Source organism: Condylura cristata, unplaced genomic scaffold, assembly GCF_000260355.1.
Source record: "Condylura cristata isolate star-nosed mole 26May11 unplaced genomic scaffold, ConCri1.0 scaffold00040, whole genome shotgun sequence".
In the NCBI taxonomy this organism is placed as follows: Eukaryota; Metazoa; Chordata; class Mammalia; order Eulipotyphla; family Talpidae; genus Condylura; species Condylura cristata.
The window spans coordinates 3,489,130-3,509,616 of record NW_004567141.1 but is presented as its reverse complement, the minus strand read 5'-3'; the positions used below and the strand labels follow the sequence as shown (position 1 = coordinate 3,509,616).

At 45.3% G+C, this 20,487-nt stretch overlaps 3 protein-coding genes across 4 annotated transcripts in view; 2 read left to right on the top strand and 1 right to left on the bottom strand.

Annotated features, from left to right (window-relative positions):
- Window positions 1–6,631, top strand: part of NUP210L (nucleoporin 210kDa-like) — a 90,633-nt gene extending 84,002 nt beyond the window's left edge. Inside the window, exons 36-40 of one of the 2 annotated variants that reach the window (XM_004693742.2) lie at window positions 429–679; window positions 1,069–1,273; window positions 5,717–5,821; window positions 6,347–6,421; window positions 6,504–6,631. In XM_004693742.2, coding sequence (XP_004693799.1) covers window positions 429–679; window positions 1,069–1,273; window positions 5,717–5,821; window positions 6,347–6,421; window positions 6,504–6,604 — 737 coding nt within the window. In that variant the 3' untranslated portion in view covers window positions 6,605–6,631. The remainder of the gene's footprint in view (window positions 1–428; window positions 680–1,068; window positions 1,274–5,716; window positions 5,822–6,346; window positions 6,422–6,503) is intronic. The other variant, XM_004693743.2, reaches the window with a different exon arrangement.
- A 400-nt stretch (window positions 6,632–7,031) lies between these two features.
- On the bottom strand, window positions 7,032–8,592 carry RPS27 (ribosomal protein S27). The gene is made up of 4 exons (XM_004693741.2): window positions 8,540–8,592; window positions 8,116–8,224; window positions 7,474–7,584; window positions 7,032–7,117 (listed from the first exon to the last, which is right to left on the bottom strand). Exons 1-4 carry the CDS (start codon window positions 8,543–8,545, stop codon window positions 7,089–7,091), a joined length of 255 nt encoding a protein of 84 aa, XP_004693798.1. The 5' UTR covers window positions 8,546–8,592; the 3' UTR covers window positions 7,032–7,088.
- A 4,155-nt stretch (window positions 8,593–12,747) lies between these two features.
- Window positions 12,748–17,839, top strand: RAB13 (RAB13, member RAS oncogene family). The gene is made up of 8 exons (XM_004693740.2): window positions 12,748–13,006; window positions 14,269–14,329; window positions 15,947–16,007; window positions 16,230–16,307; window positions 16,417–16,506; window positions 16,628–16,693; window positions 16,798–16,851; window positions 17,040–17,839. Exons 1-8 carry the CDS (start codon window positions 12,883–12,885, stop codon window positions 17,115–17,117), a joined length of 612 nt encoding a protein of 203 aa, XP_004693797.1. The 5' UTR covers window positions 12,748–12,882; the 3' UTR covers window positions 17,118–17,839.
- Window positions 17,840–20,487: the final 2,648 nt, after the last annotated feature.

Sequence of the window (20,487 nt, the reverse complement as noted above, 5' to 3'; positions counted from 1 at the left end):
TATTGTGCATACAGAACTGGGGTACAGGCCAGAGGCTCAGGGGCGGTGAGAGGCTTCACCAGAGACAGAGTGGGGAACAGAACAGGCAGATCGACACAGTACACTGCTGAGGAGAGCAGCAGGCAGGTCAGGAGAGGTCTGCCCCGCCATGTGGTCTCCTCCGGGGCAGGCGGAATCGAACTCATGCCGAAGCAGCTTTAGATTCTCAGTGCTGTGCTTTAACCTGCTACGCCACCAGGGAAGGCCAGGGGCTGTTTATTTCTTTAGTATCCTCTCGGCCTTGTGGCCAAGTGTGCTACTAATGAATATTCAGAACTTGAGTTCACATGTTCCTTAATTTGAATGTCACCATTTACCTTCCTGTCCTAGTTCAAGAGGCTCAATTGAGCCTCTTAACCTTTCTCCTCAGTTTTTCCTCTTTTCTTCAGGGCTTTATGTCTGCCTAATCAAGGTTCGCCCCCAGTCGAAGGAGCTACTCCAGACTCTGAGCACGGCTGACACCTCAGTCTATGGGTGGGCCACACTCATCAGTGAACGGAGCAAGAACGGAATGCAAAGAATCCTCATTCCTTTCATCCCAGCCTTTTACATCAACCAGTCAGAATTGATTTTTAGCCACCAACAAGACAAAGGAGAGATAAGAATACTAGGAGTGGACAGAGTTCTTGAGAAGCTAGAGGTATGTTAAGAACTATCTAGAGATCAGAGTCAGAAAGATTTTTCATTCCCATTCTAAGAGTAAAGTAAGTTACTGAATGGCTTGATAAAATTCTTAGAGTGAAGATAATCTGCACCCTTCACAATCCAAAATGTAGGCCTATCTAGTGGGTAAAACCAGTGCAATCTTGAAACAATGTTTAGAAGTGTAGTTTGAAACTATTTTGAAAACTATGTATTCTCACAGATTGTGTTCCCTTCATCCTTCAACACAGTCAGGTGTGAAAAAGTACATGATCTGTCAAGATAGCATGAGCTGTAAATCCAGGTGTCACTGTATGTTTAAGAATGGAATGTTTTGATACAAAAATGATTTTTTTCAAACAAGTGCCATTTTATCTTTCCTCCAAGGTATTTCCCAGCTCTCCAGTTGTAGTGGTTTTTGGCCGTAGACACTCTTCTCTCATACCTGGCGTTGTCATCTACCCTGTAAAAGTAGTCAACTTCACTTCCCTCCAGCAGATGGCATCACCTGTTTTCATCAATATTTCCTGTGTGCTGACTGGCCAAAGTGAACCTGTACGAGTGAGAGCTGAGAAAGTTAAATCTGATGCAGGTGAGCACTGGGGACTTTTATGAGACTGGCATGCTGCCTCCTGCGCTAAGGAGGCAACTTGGGCTTATTTTAATCTAGGAGGAAAAAAAACAATGTGTTGCTCACAAATTAATAGGAAGCATTCAACCACTTGATCAGAATGCTCAAACTAGCTAGGCGTGGGTTTTTATTTTTTCAAACCCACCCAAGATACAACCTTTAGGTAGTTTCCTCATCGTTAGATTATCACTTAGTATTTTTAGTTTAAGATGTTTTGTCCACCTAAGTGTAGTACATACTCTTATGTTAAGCTCTTATAAAAATGATCCATATCCTATTCAGCAGATCGTTGTGTCAGGCAATGAGCAAATGGTGACAACCCTAACACCAAGATTTAGCTTCCCAAAAATCCTAACTAGCCATTACCCAGTAGACTTTATACCTAATCGGAACGGGAAGTTACACGAAGGTATTAAGAACGCCGGAGTCAATTCCCCCTTATGGATTTGTCACTTCCATTTGCCCATCCCTCAAAGGAAATGGTATTTCTCATAATCTGTAATACATGGGCCTTCAGGAGGGCCCATGGATAGAATTCAAGGCATCTCTGACCTTGAATGGTAGAGGTGGGGTGAGTTGCACCTTTTAAAAAAAAAAAATGCACTTATTACTTTTGTATAAAACTGTAATTTGCAGGCCAGAGGTGGGGGTGGGGAGCAGAACAGGCAGATGTACTGAAATACAGTTAGGGGAGCAGAGGTAAGATAGGAGGGGTCTGCTGCCCCCTGGTTGGGGATCTGACTCATGCGTCTGGCCTTGTAGTGGGCCTTTGTGGTGGCAGCACCTAGACTGAACCGCTAGGCCACCAAGAAGGCCCACACACTTTTTTTTTTTCTTTTTTTTGAAAGATTTATTTATTTGTGCATACAGAACTGGGGTACAGGCCAGAGACGTGGAGGGTGAGAGGATTCACCAGAGACAGAGTGGGGAGCAGAACAGGCAGATCGACGAAGTACACTGCTGAGGGGAGCAGCGGGCGGGTCAGGAGAGGTCTGCCACACCATGTGGTCACCTCCGGGGCAGGCGGGAATCGAACTCATGCGGAAGCGGCTTTAGATTCTCAGTGCTGTGCTTTAACCCGCTGCGCCACCAGGGAGGGCCACACTTTTTTTTTTTTTAAAGATTTATTTATGCATATCGAACTGGGATACAGGCCAGGGGTGCAGCCTTCCACTGAAGGCTTGACCAGAGACAAGAGTGAGGACCAGAACAGGCAGATGAATGAAGTACACTGCTGAGGGCGGCAGTGAGCGGGTCAGGAGAGGTCTGCCGCGCCATGTGGGTCACCTTGGAGGCTGGGGATCGAACTCACACTGAAGCAGTGCAACTAGCTTGCAGTGCTGCGTCCTAACCCATTGCACCACCAGGGAGGGCCTATTTTCAAATACCTCTAAGTTATACTTCCAAAAATGATGAATTTAAGTACAGTATCAGTAACATGTGACTGTTTCCAGCAAAATTAAGGTATCTTCATTTCCCAGTGTGAATCTCAAAACATTTCACTCTCAAGTTACCAGACCTAAAGCACATTACTCTATCACAAATAAGGCCTTTTAAAATTTATTAACTATGTAACTGTCATAGCACCACCCTGGTGGTGCAAGGAGTTAAGATGCAGCACTATGAAGATACCCACAGCCACTGCAGTTCTATCCCTGGCCAGGGAGGTGACCCAGATGGTGCAGCAGACCTCTCCTGTCTCGCCCACTGTACCCCTCAGCAGTGTATTTCAGATCTGCCTATTCTGCTTCCCACTGTCTGTGAATCCTCTCACCCCCCTGCACCTCTGGCCTGTACCCCAGTTATTGTATGCATAAATATTTTAAGAGGAAAAAAAAAAACAGCAAAAACATTATGAGGGCCTCCCTGATACAACAGCGGCTAAAGCCTCAGGGCTATCAAGTTATCCCCAAACACTTCTCCAGGATGTCTGGAATTCAATCCCACAATCCCAGCCAAGGAGCTAACCCAAGGTACTGCAGACCTCTCCTGTCTTGCAAGATGCTCTCCTCGGCAATATTTCAGTAGATCTGCCTGATCTGCTCCCCACTGTCTCTAGTGAAGCCTTTTACACACACACACACAAACACACACCTCTGGCCTACACCCATTCTTGTATGCATAAGTAAATAAAAATGTATCTTTAAAAACATTCTGCTGAGAATGGGATGAAGGAAAATGCTGAGGTGGAATCCGTAGGTGCTATCAGATTGCATAAAACGTTAAAAAGCCCTGCATTTCATGAAGCTAAGTAGGTCCAATGTGAACAATATTAAACATGGGTAGGAGTGGTGAGATAAAAATATCCAATGTCCAATTCACACACAACAGTGCATACTGCAGCTTTTGAAATGGAGCCTAACTGTGAAAACAGGAGTTAGTTCTACATGGCCAGAAAAAAAAGGATGCCAAGCTAAATACTGCCCCGTTTTACTTTTTCAAAAAAAAAAAACTCATTTATTTATGCATACAAGAACTGGGGTGTTGGGCAATGGTGCAGGGATGAGAGGATTCTCGAAACAGAGTGGGGAGCAGAACAGGCAGACTGACTGAAATATACTGCTGAGAGAAGCAGTGAGTATCAGGAGGGGTCTGCTGGGCCACCTCACTGGCTGAGATCAAACTCAGCAGCCGGGGCTTCATAGTGCTGAGATTTAACCACCTGGGTCATCAGGGAGGCCCCTACTTACAATGGACAGGCAAACACTTTCAACAGTGTATCTTGATCAAGATCTGGTCAATGACGAGTGTATCTTGTTTATAGTGTATTCACTGAAGGTAATAGTCTTTAGTGGGGCATTTTGTCGAGTATGAAGTTGGGCCTTCCTGGTGGTGTAATGGGGTAAAGCACAGCACTATGAAGCTATCTTAAGCCACTGCAGCACAAGTTCAATCCCTGGCCAGGGAAGTGACCCACATGGCATGGCAAACCTCTCCTGACCTGCCTACCACTCCCCTACAGTTGATCTGCCTGTTCTGTTCCCTTCCGTGTCTTTGGTGATTCCTCTCACCTCCGACACCTCTGGCCTGTACCCTAGTGTTTATATGCATAAATAAATCTTAAAAAAAAAAAAAGTATGAAGTTGTACAATGTATGGTAAAAGCAAAAACGTGTTAGTTCAAAGGTAGTCTACCAGAGATGCAGATCATAACAAGTATGAGGGCCAGGTAATAATATATGGGAAAGCCTGTAAGTTTAATAGACATTTTGATGGGGCATGGAATTCATTTCTAGACACTTATTAGAAATAAGGCAAGTCTGAAGTTATTTACAAATGAGAATGCTCTTGAAATGAGCTCCTGAGCAGTTATGGTGGGGCCTCCCTGGGTGGCCTAGGGGTTAAAGACAGTGCTATCAAGATATTGCCAGCCATTATGCCATGCCAGGGATCTCATATGGCACAGCAGAGCTCATGTTTCACCTGCTTCTCTCAACAGAGTATTTCAGTAGACCTGCCTGTTCTGGTGAATCTTCTCACACTCCCCACACACATCTCTGGGCTACACCCCAGTTCTATGAATAAATAAATTTAAAAAAAAAAAAAAAAAAAAAAGGTGGCAGCCACTCCTCTACCCACCTGTGACTATGCAGGTGCTTCTTCCCACCCACTCTCCCCGTGGGCAGCAGCATCCTGCCTGCCCTGACCTGTACCATGCTGGACTTGTCTGCACTGACCTCCTTTAGGGAAGGCCTCTCTCCTAGGGCCACTCGCCTGCAACCATGCAGGTATCTTTCCCTGCAAACCTGTCCCTTTCAGGGCAGCTTTTTCTGCCTGCTTTTGTCTATGCAAGTTTCTTTTCTCTCCTGTCTATAATAAACTTACTCTTTAAAATTGAAAAGGAAAAAAAAAAAAATAGGGCATTTATGGATTTAAAGTCACTAATGGGCCCTCCTTGGTGGTACAGCAGGTTAGAGCGCAGCACTTCTAAGCTGGTCTTTGCCACTTGGGAGTTCAATCCCAGCCCCGAATATGGCCCACATGGCACAGCGGACCCCTCATCTCATCTGCTGCTCCCAGTGTACTTGGTCGATCTGCTTGTTCTGGTCCCCACTGTCTGATGAATCCTCTCACCACCCCTGCACCTCTGGCCTATACCCCAGTTCTGCATACATAAACGAGTAATCTTTAAAATAAGAAACACTGACATCTTACATATTCTTTTATAAGTTGAGAGGAAGGAAAAAAAAAAAGAGACTCAAGAATTGGATATAATTTACTACTTTGGAGAACAAACCCAAACAAGTATATGAGCAGAGTCCAGGGTCACCTCTTCTACTCTTGCCACAGGGCAAGGTTTTGAATGATGCTCCTGCCTGTTAGGAGCATTTAAATGGAAAATGAGGTTTTAAATGTAGCATCTGCCCTTGATGTGTTATCATCTTATGTTCTGGTCAACCCACAGATCAATGTGAAGATTCAGGTGTCTTCCAGAAGTTCATGGGTTCTTACCAGGTCCTCCTCTTTACCCTCTTTGCGATGTTGGCATCAACAGCATTCATCTTTCTAGGTAAGGAGTCTTTATATTCAGCACCGTAGACTTTTGAGTTGGAAACTGCCTTCATTTTATTTCACAAACTAAATGAGGATGAAAATTAGCCATTTATCACATCTACTTTGACAGTTTAAACTGATACAGTCTCCTTAAACCTAATGGATTAAAGTTCCTGCCCAACTTAACTACCAAGAATAAACTGTGATAAAATACCCCACAGACATGAGGAACAGCTTTCAACCTCAAGACAATGGCTAAGTTTGCTCAAATATATAACAATAGATGACTCAGTAACACATCAGCACCAATATTGTCTCTATGTGGCATTAACTCATCTTTTAGCCACGTTAACATATCTCTGAACTAGTGAAATAATATCCTGTAACCATTTAGCTATAGCTTTATTTTAACTTGAACCACTACCACTTTTCTACAGCAATGCTAAGATCTCATTCTGGAGTTAACTTTGCCCCTCATAGCCCAACTCCAATGAAAACAGATCTGCCTTTCTGGTGATCTCTCCCCTTGTTTTCCCTGCAGCATACAATGCCTTCCTAAACAAGATACAAACAGTTCCAGTTATATATGTACCAACTCCAGTAACACCACAAACAGGTAAAAATCACTATCCTTATCTTTGGCCAGCTCGGATATGCATGCTTTATTTACATGTCACAATCTGCCTTCCCTCTTCTAGGTTCTTATACCTCCAAACAATATCCCCCTCTTCTCATGAGTCCGCAACCCCCACCAACCCAGAGTCGGCTACAACACTGGCTATGGAGTATAAGACACTAACCTCTTGGACAAGTCCCGGAAACTGAAGGGAAATGGAAATTGTTTGCCCTAGACTAGTGCCTAGAAACATTTTCTACACCCATCAACCTCCAAATAAAATTTCTTATAAGTACAAATAAAGGATCCCAAGCGTCGATCTATTAAGGTGTTGTGTTAAGATTGCTTTTTAAAGACCATCTATCATCTATCAGTTCTAACAAAGCATAAAAGTAAAAAAAAAAAATCTTATTTATGTAGAGTCCCAGGCTTTAAAAAAAAATCCCCAAAGATTTACCAGTGAATCTAAATGGACAGAAGGCCCCAAATGGACAAGTGCTTGGCCACTTACTTGCCCTCATCAAATGACTCTAGTAGTCCACTCCTTCTGGCTGCACCTCAACACTTGAGGTAGGAACTTCCTAGCAGTAAAACAAGACAATAAACAGGATGTATCCAAAACGTGTTTATTAGGATGGTTTCGCCCTCATCTTGATTCAGGGTGCTTTTAGTGCTGCTTCCGTCTGAAGGAGCATCCTGGAAGAGAAAAGTTCAGAGATTATCTAACAGCACCCTACTTACCCACTCCTACAAAACAAGATGCTTCACTGATGATCCACCCAGCCCAAGCTACACCTTCATTTTTCTCAACGCTTTTGCCTACTACCTAGGTCCTTTATGGTCTTATCACCTTCAGCGTTGTATGAAGCCCCTTTTATCAACCACCCACCCCAGCTTTAGATCACAGTTCTTTAAAAGAAGTGGTTTCAGGTGTAAGTTTGGCAAAAGGATACAAGTATCAAATCCAACCTTCTTTACAAAATGACCTGATACACAGGAACCCCTTCACTGTAAAACTCAAAAGCTCGAAATCACACCCTGAAATTATTTACCTTCTGTTAGCCTTGCTTTTCCTCCTGTAGGCTGGCAGAGGACAGTGGAGCAGCCAACACACAATACTACCGTTTGTGCATGGCTAAAGACGGTGGTGATTTTATAGCATCCTGAAAAAAAGCAGCAGGGTGTTCTATTTTCCATGCATTTTTTCACTCAAATAAATGCTAAAGTATACTGACCACATTCATGTTCAATGTCAGCTCTTGAAATCTACAGTTCTAAATTTAATTACCTGGGTCTTAGTGTACATTAAAGTCACTCAAACAATCTGCACTATCTGCCCCCACTTACGGTTTTTCCCATAACCTACAGCATCTAAGGGGAGTGAAGTGCAATAAATCCTTTATAGACCAAAAAAGCAGAATGGGGACAAGCCCAGTTTCCAAGTGCATAAATGACAAGGCCAGTTTTCCAAATGACCAAAAGAGATTCCCGACTTAGCATTGTAAGTGTTCCTAAAACAAAGAAATGTTAAAGTTTCGATTGAGTTTTGATGGGCGATTACCCTGGGTCATTCCTAAAATGCAAAATTTTGCCCATGTTATCATACATTCAAATTCTAAAACACAAATCACAAAGCAACTTTTGTAATTCCTGGGTCCAGCGCTTCCCCCCATTACTATAAGCTCTGTCCTCACCTGGGCATTTCACATCCATGAAATAGGAATTGGGGCTCTGCACCAGGCGCTTCTTCTTGTGTTTCCTCTTCTCCTCTTCCGGAGAGGGATGAAGGAGATCCTTTGCGAGCTGAGAGAGGCAGAAATGCACATTTAGAAACCAAAGGCGAAAATGGGCTAGTCGAATGCAGTGCCCATTGCCACACACCGGGGAGAGCTCGCCCCTCGCCGCCCCTGGTGTCTGCGCAGCTGGGCCGCCATCTTATCTCCGCTCCGCTCCCGTCTATGCAGGGGGGCCCCCGCGGGCCTCAGCGCACCCTGTAGTTAATGTCCTAGGAAGTGCGGAGGGAAAATGAAGACCCTCTGCGATCGGAGACCAGCCTGTGAGGGGAGCGTGCGGGCAGAAGAGCGAGATCTCCGCCGAGACCTGGACCAAGGAACTCACAGGCATGTTCTCGTAGGGAGGTCGTCACCGCCGGAAAGGAGCGAAAGCGGAAATCCTGCTCCATATATACATCATCCTACAGGAAGTGACGTATGGGACTTCTGTCGCCATCTTGAGAAGGTCTGATAAGGCTATTGTGGACGGTGGGGCTGCCATTTTCAGAAGGTCCCTAGATGTTAGTGATGCTGATGTACCGCCATGTTGGGAGCTTGCAGTCTTAGGAAGGCCTGTGATCTCTATCGAGGGATAACTGGACACTTAAAAAATTTCGCGCTAAACATTGACAGTTGGAGCGTAATAAATAGGAAGTTCTGAGGAAAACAGTGAGACCGAGTCCCATGTCCTGGGCTTTTAAATTTCTTTACTATTTTTCAGTTAGTTTGATTTGCCCTTTTGTAACAATTAAGAAATGTAAACATAAAAAAAATGCCAAGTCCTATTTCCTCCACCTCCACCCTTCCTTAGGGCTAACCATTGTTAAATTCTGTTGTCTCCTTGCAATTCTCAGTTAATATCAGTTGCAGCAACCCTTCTGCCCACCTGTGCCTATGCAGGTGCCTCTCTTCACTGATCTTCTCCCTTGCAAAACAGCAAAGGCAGCTTTCCTCCCAAGGCTGCTAGTCTGTGACTGTGTAGGTCTCACTTTCATCAAATCTGCCCTGTTCAGGGACAGCTCTTTCTGCCTGCTGTGTCCATGCAAGTGCGATTTACTCTTCTCTCCCTTTTTAACCTGCCCTTTTGGATATTAAAATCAAATACTTTTATAGTGCCTACTATGTGAACTTCCCTGACTGCTTTACTACTCTATGAGGCTATATTATTATTATCCACATTTTTTTTTAAGATTTATTTTATTTGTGCATACAGAACTGGGGTACAGGCCAGAAATGCAAGGGCGGTGAGTGGATTCACCAGAGGCAGAGTGGGGAGCAGAACAGGCCGACTGACAAGTACACTGCTGAGGGGAGCAGGAGAGGTCAGGAGAGGTCTGCCGAGCCATGTGGACAACTCCAGGGCAGGCAGGGATTGAACTCATGCCGAAGAAGCTTTAGATTCTTAGTGCTGTGCTCTAACCCGCTGCGCCACCAGGGAGGGCCTATTACCCACATTTTTTCACAGAGAGGAAAGTGATTGTTATATGACTGAAAAGAAACTTAAGACACCAGGTTCTTGTTAGCCCTAGTGTCTTAAGTTTCCCTTCTGCCGTATAATATGATGAACAGAGAAATTAAAGAAATTGTCCCAAGTAGTATTAAGCTGCTTTTCAAGAAAGAGTGCCCATTTACATTCCAATATTGTTGCTGCACATTTTCAGCAGGTTTGCCTTTCCAAAATTCTAATCTTGGCAGTATTGCTAATGTTGACAATTAATAAAGGAAAATGAAGACCAAAACATCATCAACAATAATGACTAAAGGCTTCGAATGTCCATTCTTCATGAAGGAAGAATGAGGATAACCCAAATAGCATCTGGAGATCTGGCTGACTGCAGAGGAAAGGAGTGAGGCAAGATGTGAGTCCAGTCAGGAACATACTGGCAAAGTTTAACAACTGGCTCTCTGAAGGAGAGCTCTGACTTGTCTGTGCTAATTTCCAGTGGGTAAATACTCTTTATCATGGCAGATTTCAAACTACCAAAGTGACACTTTGAGTCATGGAATTTTTAAGAGATGTGGATAATTTGTTGGTTCCAGCTGATAGGTCAGAAAAATCTGAGGCGGTGACATTAAAGGTCTGGGGAGAAAGCACCCTAGTCTGAGAGAAGAGTTCTAGAATACAAAATCCAGGGCTGAAATGAGTCTTCTATAATTGTTACCAAAGCACTGAGAGTTTAGGAGAGACTTCTATGGAAATGAGGTTCCAGTGACAGCAGGTACACAATTGCATAAATACTGTCTAGAGAAGCAAGCACTTTTCATGTGAGCCATGAGAAGTCCAGATCCAGGCCCTGCCTGGTGGTGCAGCAGGTTAAAGTGCTATGAGGCTATCTGCAGCCACTGCAGCACACAGAGTTTGACCTCAGCCAGGGAGCTGACCCACATGGCCCAGCAGACCTCTTCTAACCCACCCGCTGTTCCCCTCAGCAGTGTATTTCAGTAGATCTGCCTGGTCTGCTCCCCACTCTGTCTCTGGCAAATCCTCTCATCCTCCTGCACCTCTGGTTGTATCTCAGTTCTTATATGCATAAGTAAATACTTCTTAAACCCAGATCCAGGTAAAATAAGATGAAAAAAATAACTGATTAATTTTTATCAGTACAATCCATAAAAAATGAAGAATAAGGACTGGTGAGAAAGACTGAATTGAAAATACAGAAAACTTAAGGATATCACAGGAGGTGAGAGAATGGACAAAAGAGGAGTGGCAAGTTATGTTTGAGATGAAACAAACATGGGCACAGAAGGTGACAGGTAAATGTCAAAAGCTGCCTTCTCACAACCACTATGCTGTCTTTATGTAAGGACCATGTTGACTTACTGTTAGGAAAGCAGGTATTTTGAATAACTTTTTCCAAAGGCAAAGATAAATTTGTTTCTTTATAGCTATGTTCTCCATACGTCAGCTTCCTGGCTGCTAAGGCTGTATATTCACAGCAGGTCCAGTAACAGGAGTCTCAGGGCCCTCATTACAACAGAGATCAGAGCCCTCCCTGGTGGCGCAACAGATTAAAATAGCACCACAGAGCTAGCCTCGCCACTTCAGCATGAGTTCCATCCCTAGCCATGGAGGTGACCCATATTGGTGAGGCAGACCTCTCTCCTAGCTTGCCTGCTGCTCTCCTCAGTGTGTACTTCCTTGATCTGCCTGTTCTACTCCCCACTCTCTCTGGTGAATCCTCTCTCACACACACCTCCCAGCACCCCTGGCCTTTACCCCAGTTCTGTATGCATAAATAAATAAATCTTTAGGGCCCTCCCTGGTGGCACAGCGGGTTAAAGCACAGCACTGAGAACTAAAGCCGCCTCTGCTTAGGCATGAGTTCGATCCCCGCCTGCCCACAGGAGGTGACCACATGGCGCGGCAGACCTCTCCTGACCCGCCCGCTGCTCCCCTCAGCAGTGTACTTCGTGGATCTGTCTGTTCTGCTCCCCACTCTGTCTCTGGTGAAGCCTCTCACCGCCCGAGCCTCTGGCCTGCACCCCAGTTCCGTATGCACAAATAAATAAATCTTTAAAATAAATAAATAAATAAATAAAGCTTTAAAAATAAACAAAAACTTAAACAGAGACCAAACACTTGTAGTGCTAAGCTGTTTTCCTGAACTTGTTTATTAGAGCTGTGACACACAAAGTCCTACCTAGAATGAAAGGTTTCAACGGAATCTCCTCCAGCAGTTAGCTAGGAACAGGCCAGTGGGGGAGGGGTGGCTCCCTGGTGGCCCAAGAGGTTAAGTCCCAGGACTGTGAAGCTGTCACAGCCACTGCTACACGAGTTGGACCCCCAGCCAGGGAGCTGACCCACACAGCACAGCAGACCTCCCCCGTTTTGCCTGCTGCTCCCCTCAGCAGTGTATTTCAGTCAATCCGCCTGTTGTGCTCCCCACTCTGTCTCTGATGAATCCTCTCAAACCTTCCCACCACCACCTCTGGTCTACACCCCAGCTCTTGTATGCATAAGTAAATAAAATATATCTTAAAAAGAAAAGACGAGTGGGTGTGAATGAGAATTGGGGTAGGGTGGGGCTAACGGCGTAGTATAATTAATTTCCACTCTGGTCCACCAGAGGGCAGACGGATTCAAAAGAAAAATAACCTCATTCCAGGGCATCCCGCTTTTTTCAAAAGTTTAGATTCTAAAACTTGGAATACTGACACCAGAATTCTAGGACTGCCTCCGGGAGGCTTCTGTCATCTTTGCGCAAACCCTCCAAAAGCCAGCTCTTCGTTTTTGTCAACTCCTAGTGCCATCCCGGCCTTCACCTGTATTCCCAGGAGCTCTCCCCCTTAACTGCCCACCACCCCTTTTCACCTGGTCATGCTGGTTAAATCTCTACTTCCTTCACTCCAGCCTCTCTGGTATCAGCCTGGAGGAGCGAGGTCAAAAGTGTGATTTCGACAGTAACCAAAAAGTTGTGGGAAACGGCGAGGGACACAGGCCTGGGCTGGGAAGGGAAAGCCCGGAGAACCGAAGGCAGGGCTGGCCCCGTGGCCAGCCGCAGGGGTGGGCGGGCAGGGGGTGGGGCCGGGAGAGGGCCGCCTCTGCTCATTCCCCGAGCTTGGGCGGAGAGGGAGGAAAACTTCTTCCTGGCCTGGGCCCCGGGCCGCGCTCGTCTGCCAACATCCAATCCCGCCTGCCGGTGCCCGGCGCCTCCCCACCCCTCCCCCGGCTCCCCAGTGTCCGCCATGGCCAAAGCCTACGACCACCTCTTCAAGTTGCTGCTGATCGGGGACTCGGGGGTGGGCAAGACTTGTCTGATCATTCGCTTTGCAGAGGACAACTTCAACAACACTTACATCTCCACCATCGGTGAGCCCACTAGCCATATCCCAGACCCGACTCCCCCATGTCCTCAACCTCAGGCTTGTGGTTTAACCAATGGCCCCACTTTTCAATTCCCTTGGAGTGAGGCTTCTAGAAAACTCCAGCCCCACACCTCTGTGTGAGACCCATCCCCCATCCATGTCTCTGGATGGTACCCAAACTAACCTCTCAGAGGCCGCCAAGTGACTGACTGGTTTGGCCAGCCCTTTTTCTTGTTACCAACCATCTCCTTCTCTCCAAACCTTTCTCTAGTTCTCTCTCTTTGCTCTTCCCCTCCCCCCAATTACCTAGAACTTTTGATGCACTCTCCACATTTCCTGTATTCCATGTTCCCAAACAGTTCTCTCCCAATTCTGCTATCCTCTTTCTGTCAAAGTGCGTTCCAGACTCCCCCCCGCGCCCCCAGCATCCTCACCTTAGCCTCTACTTCCCTGTCTCCCTGCTCCTCAACTTAACAGGAATTGGGGGAGGGGGGGGCAGAGTGGCTGGGTGTGCTGGAATGTCGCCCAAGGACTGACTGATCATGAATATGCAGTCAGCCTCTTGGGGAAGGTGGAAGTGAGGGGACTTTTGGGGTCTCTGAGTCAGCCTGGTGACTCAGCCTTCTCCCTGGGGTTCTCAAGAGGCTTGGGGGAGGTGCCCAAGTTTCCACTAAGAACATTGTCACCCCCTCCTCCCTCATCTTTCTTAACCATCTCTGGCCTGGGAAATAAGATAAGAAAAGCCTCAAGACAATTCTGGTAAGGAAGGGGAAGGAAAAATGACCCTCTTTCCTAGTGCAGTCTCAGGAGGACTCTTGTTTAGCTTTGACTGTCTTGGTTCCAAGCCTGGCTCTCTGGTTCACAAAGGCATCAGCTGTGTTCTTTATGCTTTGCCCTATAGGGTCAGGAGGGTGGGTGAGGTACTGGGAATAGAGCGTTCTAAGGAAATGGAAGGGAAAAGGAATCTGAAAGTAATATTTTGGGAGAGACAAACTAAATTGAGTTGTTAACTGGAATGGCAAGTGAACCCAGGAGTTGCTTTAACGACCTTAAGATGTCTTTCTCCCCTCCCCCCCCCCCCCCCCCCCCCCCCCCAGAATCCATAAAATCTAGGTAAAAAACCAGGCACTGGCTATACAAATACAGCTTTGGGAAATTTCTCTTGTTTTATACTTCCAGCAAGATTACTTCCCCAGTGCCTCTCCCCACACACCTTTACACACCCACAGCTTCTTTCACCTTCAATATGCACCCTTCCACCCCTAGGAATTGATTTCAAGATTCGCACTGTGGATATAGAGGGAAAGAAGATCAAACTGCAAGTCTGGTGAGTGAGTCCTCCAGGTTTCCTAATAGAACTTCCTCCTTTGCTTTTCGTAACCCCCTTCCTTCTATTTTGCTTCATTCTCTCCATTTCCCCATTGCTCCTTCCAACACTGAATTCATTGCTCACCTCACTCAGATGTCTTTCCATCTCTTCTGCTCTCTCAACTATTTTTAGCTTTCTCCCAGTTCCAGAGCAGTCTTTGAACTTGATTAATAATGCCTTTTGAGCTATTGTATAACGTAGACACAGGCTCTGAGGAGTTAAATGGCAATAGCAGAATTCATACTTGACTCTAAAACTAGTGCTTTCTCTAAATCATGGGGAGCCCAGAAAGCCAGGTGAAAAGTTTTGACCTGTCATAGAAAGCTGGAAACTGATTTAAGTGGTCCAAGACTTAGCAGAGGCATTATGATGCCTTTGGTAAGAACAGACTGTGGGGACCTCCTTGGTGGTGCGAGGTGTTAAGCACAGCACTATGAAGCTATCTGCAGTGAGTTCAATCCCTGGCCGGGTGGTGACCCACATGGCACAGCAGACCTCTCCTGTCTTGCCCACTGCTCCCCACAGCAGTATATTTCAGTCAATTGCCTATTCTGTATCCCTCTCTGTCTCTGCTGAATCCTCTCAGCCCCTGCACCTCTGGCCCAGTTCTTATATGCATAAATAAATAAATCCTTAAAAAAAATTAATGAGCAGACTATGGTTCAAATTCTGGTTCTGTTACCTGCCATCTGAATTTCACTAGTTATTAGCCTCCTACACTATTTCCTCATTAGTAAAATCGGGACAAGGGCCGCCTCCTTGGTGGCATAGGGGGTTAAGTCTCGGCACCATGCAGCAGGACTTCAATCCCCTGCCAAGAAACTGACCCACATGGTGCAGCAGACCTCTCCTGTCCCACTCACTGCTCCCCTCAGCAGATTATTTCAGTCAGTCCACCTGTTCTGCATCCCACTCTGTCTCTTGTGAATCATCTCACTACTCACTCCTCCATGCCTCTGGCCTATACCCCAGTTCTTGTATGCATAAATAAATAAAAAAAAAATAAAAAGGGACAGAACATATCTCAGAAGAATAGAGTGAGGATTGGCTAAAATGACATACATACAAAATGATATATGGTGCTTGCCACAGAGGGACCATTAAATTAATAAACAGGAGGCCCTTCCTGGTAGAGCAGCGGGTTAAAGCATAGCACCATGAAGCTATCCTCAGCCACTGCAGCATGAGTTCGATCCCTGGCCAGGGAGGTGACCCACGTGGCATGGCATACCTCTCCTGTCTCACCTGCTGCTCCCCTCAGTATTTCAGTATATCTGTTTTTTTCTGCTCCCCACTCTGTGTCTGGTGAATCCTCTTACCCTGCACCTCTGGCCTATAACCCAGTTCTTATATGCATAAATAAATAATCTTTAAAAAATTAATAAATAGAAGACACAGCAACCATATCTCAATATCAGCCCTAGGATCTGTCTCTTTACCCCTTTACTGTTTCCTGATTCTGTTCCTTAGAGTCCTACCTTGTTGCAAAAACTAAATTCTTGGGAGTGGGGGAAGGGATTCTCTCTTCGAAAAAAACCTCTCTACTCCACCCCATGAAATATTCCACGTCTCCAGGGACACTGCTGGCCAAGAGCGATTCAAGACGATAACTACCGCCTATTATCGTGGAGCCATGGTATGAGGTGTGGGTCTGGACAAGGGATGAGGGTATGAGGTAATGGAATATATGAGAACACAGGTGTAGGGTTGGGGGTGGGCACAGACTTGGTTGCAGAGGCCTCACGTGGCCTACTGATTAGACATTGGATAGAACTTGCAGGGTTGCTTAGAGAGCAGCAGGAAGCCAACACAGAAAAATGTGGTCCATGACTTCATTGTGAGCTCTGCCATTTTCTAGGGCATCATCCTAGTATATGACATCACAGATGAGAAATCCTTCGAAAATATTCAGAACTGGATGAAAAGCATCAAAGAGGTGAGGATTCTGCACAGAAATGGGGGAACTGGGTATAACCTGGAGGATGAAGGGGGTCGTGAGTATGAACAATACCCAACTTTTCCTTGTCTTACCCTTCTGCTCCCAGAATGCCTCAGCTGGAGTGGAGCGCCTTTTGCTGGGGAACAAGTGTGACATGGAGGCCAAGAGGAAGGTACAGAAGGAGCAGGCTGACAAGGTAAAGGGCCAAACTGGGCAATATTCGACAATTGGGCTGGGAGGGCCAACGTGGGCCATATTGAAAAGGACTTGGCTATTATTTTCCTTTATGCAACTCTCTTCCCACATCACCCCTACAGTTGGCTCGGGAACATGGAATCCGGTTTTTTGAGACAAGTGCCAAATCCAGTATGAATGTGGATGAGGTGAGATAAAGCTCACCTACCCCACTGTCCAGTGAGATGGAGTATTGGAAGATAGACTGATCTTCCTCTCCAGTCTCTCCTGATCATTCTTCTTTTCCTGGTAGGCCTTTAGTTCCCTGGCGCGGGACATCTTGCTCAAGTCAGCAGGCCGGAGATCGGTGAGTCAGTTGTCAGTTCTGCTGGTGTGTGTGTGTGTGTGTGTGTGTGTGTGTGTGTGTGTGTGTGTTGGGACTGATGAGGAAACAGTGCTGAGACTTCCCAGGAGGGTAAGTCCCTTTCAAACAATTCTAGGCCCATTCTCCAGCCAGTCATTCTCATCCCGACCTCTATGCCCTTCTTCCTCTAGGGAAACAGCAACAAGCTCTCCAGTTCTGAGTTGAAAACTTGTAACAAGAAGAACACCAGCAAGTGCTCCCTGGTCTGAAGACTTCTTTCTGCCTCCCTATCCATGGAGGTTAAATCTGAGGGAGGCAGAGCTGAGGGCCTGGGCAGATAGTCTTGGAGTGATAAAAATGGATAGATGGTGGAAGAATGGGGGAAAAGTAGAGAAGAAAAAAGGAAGGAGAAGGAAGGAGAGGCCAGAAGGGAAAGAACTGAGGAAGTGAAAGAAGGTGAGAAGGAGGTCGGAAGAGAGGGAGGAAAAGGAAGGAGAGATAGCCTTGGACCTCAGACTTTCCCTGGGTTTCCAGGACAGGCACAAATGTAAATAAATAATTGACTTGTTTTGTTACTGGATTAAGTTTTAGGGTCCTGTGAGAGGCTGGCTCAGCACCACCCTCTGAAGGCTTGGTCCTGTACTGTCACTCTGCATGGTCTTTCCAGTATTAAAGGCCGCCATTTGCACAACTGTTCCGGGTTTGGGTAATTTTCATCATTGTTGGAATTGTTCTCTACTCAAAACCTAACTCTTGCCTGAGGCAGTTGCCTGCCTGAATGGAGCCAGTTCCCATGACACCAGGACTAGTCCTTCAAGTATCCCTACCCCCTCTGTTTGAGGAGGAAAACAGCAAAGAGCAGAGGTGGGGCAATCTGAGGGTCTGGACATTATGGGGCTCCACAGCCCCTCCTAGGCAGAGCCTTGTCCTGACAGGAGAAGGATTCTTTCTTGGGCCTCCCCTGGGGCTGACAGACATAGACTCAAGGAAATAAAGCACAAGTGTTTTTTATCCAGTGATTTCTATAAGCTTCTTTGATTCTGCCAGCAATCCCTTTAGGTAGGCATTGTTATCTGCCTTCATTTATGAGGAAAAATAAGGCACAAAAGAGGTTCATATATTCATAAATATGTGTTGAGCACCTACTATATGCCATGCACAATGATCAGTTAACAAATCTTTCGGTAGTACGTTTCGTAAAAAGGACATCAAGTTTATTATAAAACAGCTCCTAACTACTAACTAAAGTAAAATGACTTGGCATGCAAAAGAATAATCACCCAAAACAAGCTTGATACACAGCCCCCTTTAAGTACACATAGCCCCCCTTCCCTTACATGGTGTTTGTTAAATGGCATTCTTAATCTTTTATCGGGTCAAGGAAAATGTTAGATTTGGCTTAGACAAAATACCACAGATATTGTATCCATGGTGCGGACTCCCTGGTGGTGCAGGGGTTAAAGTCTCAGTGCTATCAAGCTGTCACTAGCCACTGCAGCAAGAATTTGATCCCCACCCAGGGAGCTGACCCATAGGGCACAGCAGACCTCTCCTGTCCCACCTGCTGCTCCCCACAGTGTATTTCACTAGATCTGCCTGTTTTGCTCCTCTGTCTGGTGAGTCCTCACATTCCCCTCCTACACACACACCTCTGGCTCGCACCCCAGTTTTGTATGCATAAAAATAAATATAAATAGGCCCTCCCTGGTGGCGCAGCTGGTTAAAGCACAGCACAAAGAAGCTTAAGCCACTTTCGTAGGAGTTCGATTCCAGCCTGCCCCGGAGGAGGAGACCACATGGCGTGGCAGACCTCTCCTGACCCGCCCGCTGCTCCCCTCAGCAGTGTACTTCGTCGATCTGCCTGTTCTGCTCCCCACTCTGTCTCTGGTGAATCCTCTTACCCTCCACATCCCTGGCCTGTACCCCAGTTCTGTACAAATAAATAAAATAAATCTTTTTTTTAAATAAATAAATACATATAAATAAAAATAAATACTTAGAAAGAAAAAAGAAACTATATCCATGAACTTCAAGTTCGAGACATTTAAAGGATCCCCAAGTTTGCAGTATGAAGAGGGATGGTACAATCGCGTAGTCAGCAGCGAAGTCTTTTTGTGTGCTCCTTCAGTTGGTAAAAGATAACAAGGAAAGAAGTTTGCCTGCTGAGAGGACCTGAAAAATAATTTGATAAATGTATAAAGTATGCAAATTTCTGGAGGGTAGTGATCCTTATCTGTAGCTTATATTTGAGTTTGTAGTTAACTTCCCAGTTGTTTTAATTTGTTTGAGACAAGGGATGACTTGCATTTTGTGAATCCCGGGGGGGAAAAAGACTGACTGACATTGTCATACTTCACATATTTTAAAATCTAACTTCAGCATAGAGATATGATCAGTTGCTTGGTATGACTATTGGGAATGAGATGTTACAAGATCTGACAGCAAGTCATGGGACATGGTAGGATTTGGTAGGAGCAATTGAATACCAGATTTCAGGCAAAAGTTATAATTTAAACTACTGGAACATACACATGCATATAACTATTGACACAAATACTAACTTAAAGAAATAAAAAGTCAAAAGTAAAATTAAAGTTCAGCCCTCACTGGGTTTTCTTTTCCTTTTTCTTTTTTCAAGATTTGTTTATTTATGCATATAAGAACTGGGTGTAAGCTGAGTTTGGGGAGAATGTGAGAGGATTCACCAGAGAGAATGAGGAACAGAAAAGGCAATCTACTGAAATACACTGCTGAGGGGAGCCCTGGGTGAGACAGGAAAGGCTTGCTGTGCCAGGTGTGTTAGTTCCCTGGCCTGCTGGGTTTCCATTCGTGCTGCAGTGGTTGGTGATTGCTTGATAGCACTGTCTTTAACACTTGCACCTCTAGGGAGGTGTTTTCTTTTTTTGCTCTTTCATTTTGATAATCATTCCAGGACCTTTCCACATTCTGATACTTTATGGAGAAGTCAGCTTTTAAGTCTGATGGAAAGACAATTAATGGGAAATAAGATCAACTGGATTGTCAATCCCAAAATAAAGTGCTCTAACCCTTAGAGCTATGGGGAAGTTGGGGAAGAAATCGTGGTCTCTAAGCTAGAAAAACTTGTTTGGTGAAGAAAATATGGAGCAGAGTTAAGAAAAAAGTACAGAGACAACCTTTCATCTTGAGACTGGGGTCCAGATTATTAATAACACCTATATTTACAAGTTTATTTTAAGGACCTTGTATCTGCTGAACATCTGAGAAACTAAGCTCACATGGGTCAGTTGTTACGTGGGCTGCACACATACACAGTAGTGAGGAAAGGAAATTCCAGCAGAATTAGGACAATGTCTAATTCATTATCAGACAGCTAAAAGATGAGATCAAGTCACATATACCAAGGTTTAACTCCACGCGGAAGGAAAGCAGGCATAGATCTTTGTCCTGGAGTTGAAACTATCCTACTTACTGGCTGGGTGAGCTTGGACAAGGCACTATCTGAGCTTACTCATAAACAGTGATAATACCAATCCTAAACGGTGATAATACCAATCCTGATTCCTCAGGGTTAATGAAGAGATCAAAATGAGCAGAAACCACAATGTGATAGAAATGTGAAGCAAAATTAGGAGTATGAAATAAGGTACTTTTTTTTTT